Source organism: Saccostrea cucullata, unplaced genomic scaffold (assembly GCF_032062105.1).
Source record: "Saccostrea cucullata isolate Sc308-1 unplaced genomic scaffold, CSIRO_AGI_Scuc_v1 ctg668, whole genome shotgun sequence".
Lineage (NCBI taxonomy): Eukaryota > Metazoa > Mollusca > Bivalvia > Ostreida > Ostreidae > Saccostrea > Saccostrea cuccullata.
The window spans coordinates 238,320-251,015 of record NW_026926978.1 but is presented as its reverse complement, the minus strand read 5'-3'; the positions used below and the strand labels follow the sequence as shown (position 1 = coordinate 251,015).

General features: G+C 32.0%; 2 protein-coding genes across 3 annotated transcripts in view; both read right to left on the bottom strand.

Moving 5' to 3' along the window:
- LOC134273129 (PWWP domain-containing DNA repair factor 3B-like) overlaps positions 1–4,658 on the bottom strand; it is a 40,942-nt gene extending 36,284 nt beyond the window's left edge. The window contains exons 1-5 of the mRNA XM_062755305.1: positions 4,561–4,658; positions 1,387–1,545; positions 1,095–1,180; positions 718–788; positions 271–360 (exon numbers count right to left, since the gene is read on the bottom strand). Coding sequence (XP_062611289.1) covers positions 271–360; positions 718–788; positions 1,095–1,180; positions 1,387–1,530 — 391 coding nt within the window. The 5' untranslated portion in view covers positions 1,531–1,545; positions 4,561–4,658. The remainder of the gene's footprint in view (positions 1–270; positions 361–717; positions 789–1,094; positions 1,181–1,386; positions 1,546–4,560) is intronic.
- A 1,906-nt stretch (positions 4,659–6,564) lies between these two features.
- Positions 6,565–12,396, bottom strand: LOC134273126 (protein FAM221B-like). 2 transcript variants are annotated; one of them, XM_062755300.1, is made up of 7 exons: positions 12,244–12,396; positions 10,546–10,711; positions 9,792–9,932; positions 9,519–9,629; positions 9,048–9,248; positions 8,646–8,765; positions 6,565–8,332 (listed from the first exon to the last, which is right to left on the bottom strand). In XM_062755300.1, exons 1-7 carry the CDS (start codon positions 12,283–12,285, stop codon positions 8,133–8,135), a joined length of 981 nt encoding a protein of 326 aa, XP_062611284.1. In that variant the 5' UTR covers positions 12,286–12,396; the 3' UTR covers positions 6,565–8,132. The 2 variants fall into 2 exon arrangements, with proteins under 2 accessions (XP_062611284.1, XP_062611285.1); XM_062755301.1 differs by having other exon boundaries at positions 10,546–10,699.
- Between the last annotated feature and the right edge of the window lie 300 nt (positions 12,397–12,696).

The window sequence follows — 12,696 nt, the reverse complement described above, 5'->3', positions numbered from 1 at the left end:
GAAGCCTCTCTTTTTTAGTAGCCTTGACCTTGTTTAATTGTTATGATGTGAAGGTTGTGGCACAAGATTTCTGCCATTTTCAAGCTTCCTATGTTTCTCCTTTATTAATTGATTTAATTAATGAATTGGACAAAATTTTAACACTTTTCTATCAGTGATCATGTATTTGTTAAAATGAATTTGATTCAATTTCAAAATACACTCTAACGTCACATTGATACACTTACATGTAAGTGGGATTTCACTTCCTCTAGTGCATCTGAAATTTACCTGAATTCTTGTCTAGATTTTCAGCCAGCTTTAATGCCCTTAAAAATATGTCTCTTGTTTCTTTGCCTTTGGATGTTTTCATTCTAAGACCTATGGTAAAAAGTATTACATAGCACATTTAAGTACATGTATATATCCAGCATGAATCTTAGCATTTCAGAATTATTCCAACACCTAATGTGAAATTGTTTCTAATTTCTTTGCCACTTCTCACTAAATGCAAATACTCTTCATTAAAATCTCCATTTTACTGACTTTGAGAACTTTGAGTGAAGTGTAAAAAAATAATAGCAGAAAGGTAAAAAACCATCAACATGACCAAAAAAATATTTAAATTGATCTTTTCCTGAAATGTTAAACAAATGTGAACACAGGAGTCAATACAATGATTGCTAATTTGTGGTAGCACAGACAAAATAAACCACTGGACACCCATCTTATACAAACCTTCTACTTTGTATGTCTCCCTCATTGGACAATTGTAATGGCAGATCGACTTCGGATTGGTAATTCGTGCACTGCAACAATTATTTGAACAATTTAAATTCGCATTCAATGATCATATACCATCCTTCAGTTCAAAAATTAAATAAATCTCTATTTTCTATCTTGTGGCATATTTCTGAATGATTTGTCAATAAACAGCAAATCTCTAATCAGTTAGAAAACAATAGTGCTAAACCTAAACAATCTATGAATAAGTGATGGATCAGAGCTGATATAGTACAGCTTTGTTTGCTTATAGTAATACTCAGGATGTCATATCTACAGTTCTTTTTTTCAATTATACATTAACATTTTATTTTTGGTACATGTGCACCTACTATTCATCTTCTCCTAAGTATTTGACAACAACTGGTCTTCGTGTATTCTCGTACATCAACTCTGGCATGCATTCATCTTCAACTACCTTTAAAATCAAAGTTTAAGAAGTTTAATTCAAACAAGCAACATCAGTTATAATTAGATACAAATAAAGAATTCTTTCTTAAAATTTGTAAAATTCAAATTGAAAATTTTCATTTGCACATCTGCATGGCCCCAAAGGATCTTTAACTGATTTATATCATTGCGGACAACCATGGCATTAAAACATCAGATTTATAACTGATTTACCTCTGCTGGCCACCACGGCTGTGTCTTGACTTTGACCCAAACATGGTCTCCTATCTTGTACTGCTCCTTCAGAGTATTATCTACTTCTTTAATCACTGGCGAAAGTTCGTTCAGTGATCTTCGACTGCGACAAGGTGATGCCATACCATCGACTTAATACTAAAAGAGAAAGGAAATATACCTTAATTAGTTGATTTAGTTCAAATATAATTAGAAAGACTAAAATAATTATGATAATTGACAGTACATTTTATGCTAGAATTTGTCACATACATTCAGTGGCATTAATATGTTTGGAAACCCTAATAAACATTTCTCTTTAGAAAATTAATAAATTCAACTCAGAGTTAACATGCTAAAGGAAGAAATAAGAAATAAATATGAAAGCTTTGACACAATGTGCAGTGGAGACAAGTCCAGTGCAATCAGTACATTAAGATACATAGCTTGAATTTCCCACAGTACGTCAAAAAAAATTTTAGGGGTGGGACGATACACAGATCTTGCGATACGATACATATCTCGATACATTAGTACAAACAATACGTATCTCGATATTTTGATAAATTATAAAACTTTTTTTAAAAATTAGTTTTTTTTTTCATTTCTTGTCTTGACATTAAATAAACATAATAAATTATACAAGAGGCCCAGGGGCCACAGCGCTCACCTGAGCACATCAGCTAGGAAAAAACACATATCAGATCAGAACTAAAAGTTCATTTAAGTTGGGGGGGGGGGGTTGAATTTTAACCCCCAAGGGGATCATAATATAAACGAACTAGAATCTACATTACCTGAGGATGATTCCATACAAATATTACTAATCCTGGCTTTGAAGTACTTGAAAAGAAGATTTAAAAAGGTTTCCCTATATATTCCTATGTAAAACTTTGATCGGCCATTTTGGCCCCGCCCTATCCCCGGGGGTCATGACTTGAACAAACTTGAATCTACACTACCTGAGGATAATTTCATATGAGTTTCATCTTTCCTGTTTCAATGGTTCTTGAGAAGAAGATTTTTAAAGATTTTTCCTATATATTCCTATGTAAAACTTTGATCGGCCATTTTGGCCCCGCCCTACCCCCGGGGGTCATGACTTCAACAAACTTGAATCAACTCTACCTGAGGATGATTCCACATGAGTTTCATTTTTCCTGTTTCAATGGTTCTTGAGAAGATTTTTCCTATATATTCCTATGTAAAACTTTGATCGGCCATTTTGGCCCCGCCCTACCCCCGGGGGTCATGACTTGAACAAACTTGAATCTACTCTACCTGAGGATGATTCCACATGAGTTTCATCTTTCCTGGCCCAGTGGTTCTTGAGGAGAAGATTTTTTAAAAATGCCAATAATTTTTCTCTAAATCATGATTATCTCCCCTTGGAAAAGGGCGTGGCCCTTCATTTGAACAAATTTGAATCCCCTTCACCCAAGGATACTTTGTGCCAAGTTTGGTTGAAATTGGCCCAGTGGTTCTTGAGAAGAAGATGAAAATGTGAAAAGTTTACGACAACAACGACGACGACGACAGACGACGGACAAATTTTGATCACAAAAGCTCACTTGAGCCTTCGGCTCAGGTGAGCTAAAAATTATTCAAAAGAATTAGTATTTTATTTCATTTTTTTTGTCTTGACATTATATCAACAAATCATTCTACATCAAATCATGTGTGCTTTGAAATTAATACTTGAAGTTCATCAATTTCATTGACTTAACTTTACAAAAACAATAATAATACATGTATATATTATTATTACCAAATTTCTATTAACAAGTTGTTTACAAATAGTTGTGAATTTACCAAAGAACACTGACTAAAATTTCATTTAAAACATCACATTTACATTTAGTACCGTAATTTACGGAATATAGGTCGATACTTTTTTCTCAGAACCGCTGGGATTGCCCAATATTCAGAATTAGACCTATTTAAGGCTCAAGTTTACAAAAAATGCCCCCAAACCAGTAAAATTTACGTCAATTTCAAAGCAAATTTGTGCCACTTTCGTTACTTTTTTGATTATTTTTCGCAAAAAAATTAATGCCCCGGTAAACAATAAAATATTTATTCTATAGCTTTCTTACAGAATAAATTCCATTAATTATCCATTGATGACAAAGGAAAACAACATTGCTTCATCTATTAAATAATTCCTAAACGTATTATCCATTAACATCATGCGGTATCCATCTTGTGAAGTTAGGAATTGCTATCGTGTACTAAAAGTAAAACCGCAACCGTATCAAAATTTAAAATATGGAAATTTTTCACGATCACAACTGTAGTGTTTTTACCATTTATTACCGGTAGTAGCGATAAATTGAAATAGTATATTAAATTTTTTTTATTGTCTTATGTTTATCTAAATGTACAATGAGTGAAATAATTTGTTGCCATTCAATTCCTATATTTAATTACTCAGTCATTACTGTTTTTTTTTTAATTTTAATTAAATATAATAATTATTAAAAGCTTTGTACACAAGAAGTACATTGAATTACCGGTATACAAAGATTGGCTTCTAACAGAATTTTAATTGTCTGACAGATAAACTGTCTTTATGATCACTGTGTACGCATGGGTGTTAAACACCTGTGTTGGTTTAAATGCCTGCGGGGCATGATTAACAAAGTTAGGTCGTTCGTGTATCGTTTCGTACCGATATTTGAATGCTTGTATCGTAAACCGTATCTTAGAGGATAATATCGGTATGTATCGTATATCGTCCCACCCCTGAAAATTTTTGTAAAAAAATCTGGAGACAGCATTGCAACTTTTCTCAAATTTGCTCTTTTATTTAAATTAAACAAAAAGATGCAAAGTTATGACTCATAATAGTTTAACGCTTGGATTTTTAAAAGACAATCTAACGGCAATGATAGTTTTATAAACTTTTAAACAGATTAAAGATGTAACCTCTAGACAAGTGTTTCGTGAAATTCAAGATATTACTTATCACCTTTAACAAATAATGACAAATTAATTGAAGTCGTAAAATTATGCAACAATAACAGAGAACTGATAAACAGTATCCAATCCAATGTCTCTGTAGTGTTATGGTGTTCACACGATAACTGGGCAATGTCAAACGCGTGCTGTGATGCACTTTGTCAAAGAGCTTCCTTAAAAAGAAAATCATAATGTCAAATTATCAAATCTTACTTATGCTAATATTTAGCTGTCCACCTTGAAACAAGTGCTTCGTTTCATACAGCGATGGTCATGTTTACTCACTGCAGGAAAAAGCGTCGGATTTTGGCGCATGCGTAGTGAAAAACGAAAATAGAAAATCAAATAATTCGAACTCAGGAATTTCGAGATTGAAAAAAAATATATGAAATAAAGTAAAATGAAGGAAGGATTGTTAAGAACAACACACAAGTCATTTAAACATTATGAATTTCAAGTGAAATTTAAAATACAACACCCAATTTTATTTACTTGTAGACTCCTAGATTATTTAAAAAAAAAAAAAACTATCCAGAAATAAATGACTCAGGCGACAGAGTTAAATATGGTGTCTGGTGGTATATAAATGAAAGAAATGAATGTGAAAAATTAAGATCCATGCATCAAAGTGCACTAAAGCTCAAAAGTTTATCATAGTTTCTTTCAATTAAATAAAACCAAGTCACCCCCCCCCCCTCAAAAAAAAATTAATGAAGTTAGCATAGCTTTAATTTGATTATGACTCTGCTTGAAAATTTGGAGGGTGGTATTTGGGGATAGGGATGTCTGTATGTCCGCCCATCTGAATTACGCTTTGGGTACCCATTAATTACTTATATGCAATTACTTGGTACATCCGATCAATAAAAGAACATAACTTTTCTAACCTTATATATTCATCCTATATTAAATACTCTGAAACTAATTCAAAGTAGTTAAGAGTAGAAAAGGGTTTACCTGTACCAGAAAAAATTTTGTCAAAAATATAATTATCTGAGCAGTAATTAATTAATTAAGAATGCATTAAAGTCTACGGGAAAACACAATTTTTTTAAAATAAAAAATTAAATACTATGAATATCAAAAAATGCTTTGGTGGAAAGATGCATGCATATTATTATTAAGAATAGAAAAACAATTAAAACAGATGTATTAAAAATCAATTTTATTGATTAAAAAGCAAAGGGGAATACCTCTTCAAGGACGGGTCAAGGTCAAGAATTAGGACACATTCCGCTCCTACATATTGAGGCTAAAACATGAAGATTATATCTTCATGTAACTGAGTTAATTCAGTCAATATATATCTGTTATGCATTCAAATTCATTGAATCTGAGGTTTAACATTATGGATCGGATACCTATTAACTCCAAGCTGCATGTCTTTTAGTCCGAAAAATCTGACATTTTCCTGGCCTTTTTACGATTTTGATAATTCCTGGCATGTAAAATATCAAAATCGTAAAAAAGCCAGGAAAACGTCAGATTTGTCTTTATAAAACTCGTTTACTACATGTCTTTTTATAAAACTCAGTATATAAATTTAATGAATTTCTTACACAGTTATAATGAATTTACGGATACAGCGAAGTATTTTCATAGGTCCCAGTGACTTCGTTGTAACCGAGTTTTGCTGTACAACTAAATGAAATTTAATGATCGAGACTTTCACAGATTCTTTGAGATGGCATGTAGTGCCATGGTGTACTTCGATCCTATTTTACTTTTTGATTGGATACAAAATATTTCAGGTTTCCCATAACAATTAAAACAATGACACTGCCATTAAATATTTTTTTCTATATATTGAAGGGTCACTGACCCATCTCTTATTCACATCTCCTTTTACACTACTGAATAAAATTTTATGATACTTTCACAGATTCTTTATTATATAATGCCTTTGTCACCTCCTATTTTACTTTTTTATCTGCATGAGTCTTTATCTGCTATCCCAGAGCAAACATGGACTTAATGCCATTTAAATTATACACTTACAGGGGGGGGGGGGGGGGGGGTCAGAGGCATCATGTATAGTGAGCTCACTGCTCACGATACCTCTAGATTTTTTTTTTGGTGCTACAGTATGTACATCTAGCATCAAAATAAACTGCAAAGTTAGAACATATCCCAAAAAATCTTCACTTTTTTAAATTTAAAATATTAATAATAATGATACAAATCAAGACAGTTTATAAATAATTTTAATAGACTGAATATATTGCTTGTAGCAGATAAATCAACAGATTCCTTCTAAATGAAAAGAAATACATTTCTAATTAAAAAAAAATTAAAAAATGTATATGTATCACAGACCGTAAACATACTTATGCAAAACTGAAAATTGACTTCGCCTAAGAATGAGAAAACATGTGCCATAAATACTGCTACAATATACAATGTTTATACATGTATGGTATAAACAAGCAATTTCAAAGAATTTAAAGTAGGTATGAATAACTGGATGGAACAGCAACTGTACATCACATTATGATTATACATATATGAACTTATATACAAATACATGTACAGTGTATTTTTCTATTCTGAAACAAAAATAATTGAAAACAATAAAAACCCAAACAAACAAATTAACAAACAAACAAGCAAAAATCTAGAGCATAGGCCTTTAGATTGTTTACAAAAAAACTGAGGTGTAAAAAAAATTACCTTTTATATGCATCCCAATTTTTTTTAAAGTCAGATTTAAATGATCCAAAGGCTTGTGATCTAGTGACAGTAAAAGCACCATTTTCAAAGGCAATTAACTAATTAAATTAAGTTAACTAAATAATATCGACTCACCAATATATTATAACACATGGCCTGGTACATATGAATACATGTAGTGAAAATACCATGTATTGTTGTTAATTGATGTATTTGTACTTCATGTATATTCCATCAATAATAAAACGAAAAAAAACAACAAACATTTAACAAACAAACAGAGATACAAATAAAAATGATGATAACTGAACAATTGCATGTAATTTCCATGCCAGTAACTTTCACGTATTTATCTGCAAAAATAGACCTTAAAAAATAGAATCAAATAACCATATGAGCACTTGAAAAGGAATAAAAAACAAAATAATAACCTAGATTATTAGAACAATTCTGAGACCAGTAAGAAGTAATGTAAACAAACAAAAAAGCATGCACAGAAAAGATGATGCACTGTGAGATTTGAGCACAAGGCCAACTGCATGAGTCAATGTCTGATTGACTACAAAAGCAATGACAAACTAATCTACGATTTGAAAGCGTGCAAATAACCAAACTGCTACATGTGAACACATACATGTATAAAGTGTAGTTGTAGATTATAATACAATATTTATATAAAAATATATTATCTACAATACTTTATCAGTATCATGCACATAACCAAATTTCAATCCTCCTGAATTCTTCTAATTAAAATATGTTGTACATGTATATACATGCATAATATTCCAATTCATTTAATCCCCCCCAAAAAAAAAATTAATTGAAAAATAAAGTAACAAGACAACACACACAAACATAAGAAGAAGACAGACATAATAAATAAATCACATTTCAAGGGAATTAACTCAATCTTTAAAAAATGTGCTTATTGTACAGAAACCCAAATATGTCCTTTCTTAATCATTAGCGGCATAAATTAGTATACAGTAAAGACAATGTATTCAGAAATATCCATATTGCTAAATCAAAATCAACATCACATAAACTGTGGCAATGATAATTTAAATATAATTATAAAATATCACACTGATACATGCAGGACTTGACACTGTTTAGTCGTATACTGGTTTGAAGCCACTCTTTGATCCCCCACCAAAGTTCACAGGAGCTTCATTACCCACAGGTCTGCTGGACTGGGGGATAGTCCCCTCCCCCTGAGTCAGGGCCAGGTAAGTACTATCATCAAACTCGTCCCCAGTTAAGGCAATGTTACGTAGATTTGGCATCTCCGCAAATGGCAAGTACATTTCTCCTGGAAAAAGAATCGTTTGTATCATGCAATATCGATGTAATATCATTAAAATCTAAGACCTGTCTTCTGAATGCCTCAAAAATAAAGTGCTTCAGTTTAAAACAATTTGCATGTGAATGGATGGAACTTGGAACACAAGATATAGGTTATGAAAGGCACTTGCAGTCAAAGAATTCTTGAATATTGTCACCACCTAAACCAAATGGAGAGGTTTTGGCTTAAAAATTGGATTAATTTTCAAAGTTCAGTTTTGAAATTATGATGCAATCATTATTTTTATGCAAATACATGTAATTACATAAAATCTTCTTACCAACTGGGAGGCCATTTTGTCTTCGTTCATCCTCTGTCTCGAAAAACGTTTCATGTTGTTCCCAATGCTTGTCACAAGCAGCGCACAGGAAGTTAGAATCAAACATTCCACAGCTGCAACCTGTATTAGGATTCAAAGATTTATTTATTTAAAAAATAACAAATTACTCAGGAACTAAAAAGACTTTTCATCAAATATTATACAAAGATCAAACTACTGATGAAAAAAATTGAGCAATAATATCTTTTAAAACTAATTATTCAAAAATGATACTGATGGCCAATATTTCAGGAAAATAAATTTTCTGCTCTTTCTTTCTAATATTCAATATAAATTGTATTGAATTTTAGAAATCTAAGGCGGCTAGCCAATTAAATGGTTTTAATTGTGCTGTGTACTAACCTCGTGATTTACATCGCCTCATTACTGCATCATGCTCTTCGTGGGTGTGCTTACATCGACATTTTGCTCGCCACGTGCTGGGATCAAAATCTCGTCTCCTCTGGAACCAAAATTCTCCCACATCCTCAGGTCGGGACGGAATCCACGCAAAAGCCTTACATTTACAGCCTCCCTGTTTACACGGCACACGGATACTTTTACCTATAGATGTAAAACAGGATAAAACAGTTTTCTTTCCTCATAATGAAAGGTTTTAATAAAAGACATTTGCATGAAAACATTCAAATTGCCTGTAAGCGTGTCATGAATTGAATAAAGTTTTATGACTCAGTGCTTGGTTTTATTTTTGTTTAATTTATATCTCTTTGTCTGGGAGAAACAAAATACTTTCAATACAAAAAAAAAAATTTGAATGTAAGGAAATAATGTTTTTAAATCTGTAATTAACAAAGCAAATCCTGCAGTTTTTACCTGTATATTTATCATGCTCCCCAAGTAAGTGACCACAAAAACATTTGGACATTTTATTCACTCTCTGACAATCATGCTTGAATTCTGGACACCTCCATCCAATATAAATACCTAGAGAAAAAGTGATTAAATTATATATTTAAAGAAGAAATACAAATTTAGAAAGCAAAAATAGGTGATAATAAATCTTTGTATCACTTGTCTTAAAATACAACAAATAAAATAAAAAGAAAATTAAAAGTTTTAAGTTTTTTTTTTTAATTTCAACTATACCAGTTTTCTGAGCTTCAAGGGCTGCCTCTGTCTCAGGATCAAAGAGTTTTTTTAGTCTCGGGGCAAAGTCATCATTCATCGCTCTTGCAAAAGACACCACATCATAGTTTTTTGCTGGCTGAATTTTTCTCACTGTGTAACCTAAAATATGGATTTCAACAATTCTTTATTTCTTTATTTAAAGATCATCAATGAAATTTGAGTATGACTAAAACTAAACTTTGAAAAAGATTGCAAAAAAGGGAAGAGAAAAAATAGTTCTGTATTTATAATACAGGTTTGCATTAATCAGGGACTGTTTTACTTTTCTGACTTTATTGCAAAATGTTTTTGATTTAAATATGTATCAAACAAAAATTAGCAAATTTTTATCACATTTATCGGTAATTATTTTTAACCATTATGAATCATTAATTTAATCCTGGCATTATGCTGGAAATGCAGGAGTCACATACTACACGCATCAAAGCCAACGCAAAGCTTATTCAAGAAATATAACCACAAAAAATACAATGACTGAAGGAGCATTCATTTAAATGGAATAATGTAAAATTACCAACCTCTATTTCCATCTAACTCAAATAAAATAGAGTGCTTATGAAGAATTTAATTTACAGGAAAAAGTAATGAAATTGATAATTATCAATAAAGTCAAGCAGATTTAAAAAAAAGTTATTGAGGAATTTTCAAAAATAATACATTGTCATAAGGATTTATGCATATAAAAAAAGGATTTATATAAATATATGCAAACCCTCCGGGATGAGCATTCCTTCAGCGTCTTTCGTCATGGCTATCTGTCTGTTACCACGCGGTACCAATGCCTGGCTCCCAGCTCCCCTCCCTGCTCCGCGACCTGTCCCCCTTCCTGTACCCCGAGGGGCGACAGATTGACTGGTGTTTTTAGTCTGTTGAGAAGCCTAAAAAAGAAATGAAATATTTAGAATGAAAATCTATTCTTTAAAAATAGGATTGGGTAACACCTACTCCCCCTTGGCTTTGCAGCTTGGTCAGCAGCCTTCAAATTAAGGCTGGTATACATTGAGTAACTACATATAGATAGAATATGTTCTATCATTAAATTGATAAATGTCCAACAGACACATGGTGGGATTGTCCAGAATCACAGATTATTCATGATGAGTACGGCTGTCACGGTTAACCGAAAACTCGAGTCAGTTTTGGAGTCAGGTTTTCCGGAATTCGGTTCGTTTTTTTTTAATCTTTTATATAATACTAATTTGCTTGCAACACGCGTTGTGATTGGTTGTTTATTTCAATGAAGGGTTCTTTAACCAATGAAAATACAGGTAACATCGAAGACATTTAAACATGGCATACACATGTGGCAGTCGGTAATCCTCGGCTGACTCCGCTACGCTCCATTCAAACGCGTTATGTGCGAGGTACGAGTCATCCGAGGAACTCCGGGTGCACATGTGGAAGGAAAACCAAATCACAAGTGTGGGAATACTTCACGTTTTGAATGTTTCAATTGTTTGAAACAAGATAACTCTAGTCAATAACTACATGTATATTCATTTTATTTTATTTTAAACAAGAAGTTTATTACTTTGTTATTTTTTGTTACATTTAACAACTTGTTCTGTTGAATAAAATGGATAGAAATTTGTGTCAGCAAAATAGTACTTTCTACAATGTCCTTAATCCTTATTATCCTTTGATATATACAAAGATGTTTTATTTAAATTCTCAAAATGAAAACCAAATTGAAAAAACCGAAAACCGAGAATTTATTTTCTGAACCGAACCGAACCGAAAAATGTCTGAACCGTGGCAGCCCTAATGATGAGGGCTAGTAAAAATAAAATTTGCTAGTCCTGCAGGCTACTATATGTCAAACCCTGTTATTCTCTTGGAAACAGAATACCTTAGCCTATGATTCTGAGTAAAGTTAAGTAAATTGAGGTTGTAATACTGTATACAGGGTTATGTTCACCCTTTCACCCTTACAAACAATTTTGCCCCATTTAAAATTCATCCAGTCATAGTTTTGTTTAAGAAATTTATACACTGTAGTCTTTGAATTCGCTCTGTTTTTCGCTCTGTTTTAAATTCGCCCAAATGAAGGAAGGGCGAAAGGGGCGAAAATAAAACAAGGACAAAAATTCCCATGTATTCAGTATCAAACTCTCTCTCTCTTAGTTAAACAAACAAGATCTTCTCTTACAACAAACTGATATTGCATAAACAGTGATAAAGAATGCCCATACTTATGATACTAGCTTTTGGTAATTTATTGATAAAAAAAATATTCACAGATCTTTATTGATAAAGATGACCTGTAATTTGTAAATTTGATCGTTGTTTCCTTCTTTTTGGGAAAGTCTGATCACGACATTACACCAGAAGGTGGCTTGTAATTTAAAGAAAGAGGAAGAAGATGTTGATGATGAAAAAAGGGAAAGAAACAATAAATTGAATATTTCACCTGCTTCGGTTTCGCCCCAGATGGTGCTTTTCCACTTGACATTGTGTGTGATTCAAAAAGTTCCCTCAATTTTTCCTTATAAAGCTATTGCTTCTCATCAATTTGGTAGTTTTGTCACATTTACATAAAAATCCGCCTACTCTATCCGCCATATGTAAACAACAGGTTGTTGAGTCAATAAATCAAAGAAGGAAAACCGTAAAAGTAAAATTTCCGAAATAAATAAAGATTCGAAAAGTTCGTTTTTTAACATCTAAAATGAAATATAAAAATTGGAGAAAATATGAGATGTAAGATCCAGACCCAGGAAATTGACTCATTTAAGAGGAATCGATTTAAGGACAAAAAGTATTTTTAAAAATGAAAAATAAAATTCCGGAAATACCACCTGTGTTGGTTTAGATTATATATTTTTAAACATAAAAAGAATGTTAAAAAATAATTATGCCTATA

Excerpts from the sequence above, each read along its gene's own strand:
- LOC134273126 (XM_062755300.1), bottom strand. The coding sequence starts at position 12,285 with ATGTCAAGTGGAAAAGCACCATCTGGGGCGAAACCGAAGCAG. Across the intron at positions 9,249-9,518 it reads GGAGCATGATAAATATACAG|GTAAAAGTATCCGTGTGCCG; the intron begins GTAAAAACTGCA and ends TTACATCTATAG. Across the intron at positions 8,333-8,645 it reads ACAAAATGGCCTCCCAGTTG|GAGAAATGTACTTGCCATTT; the intron begins GTAAGAAGATTT and ends TTCTTTTTCCAG.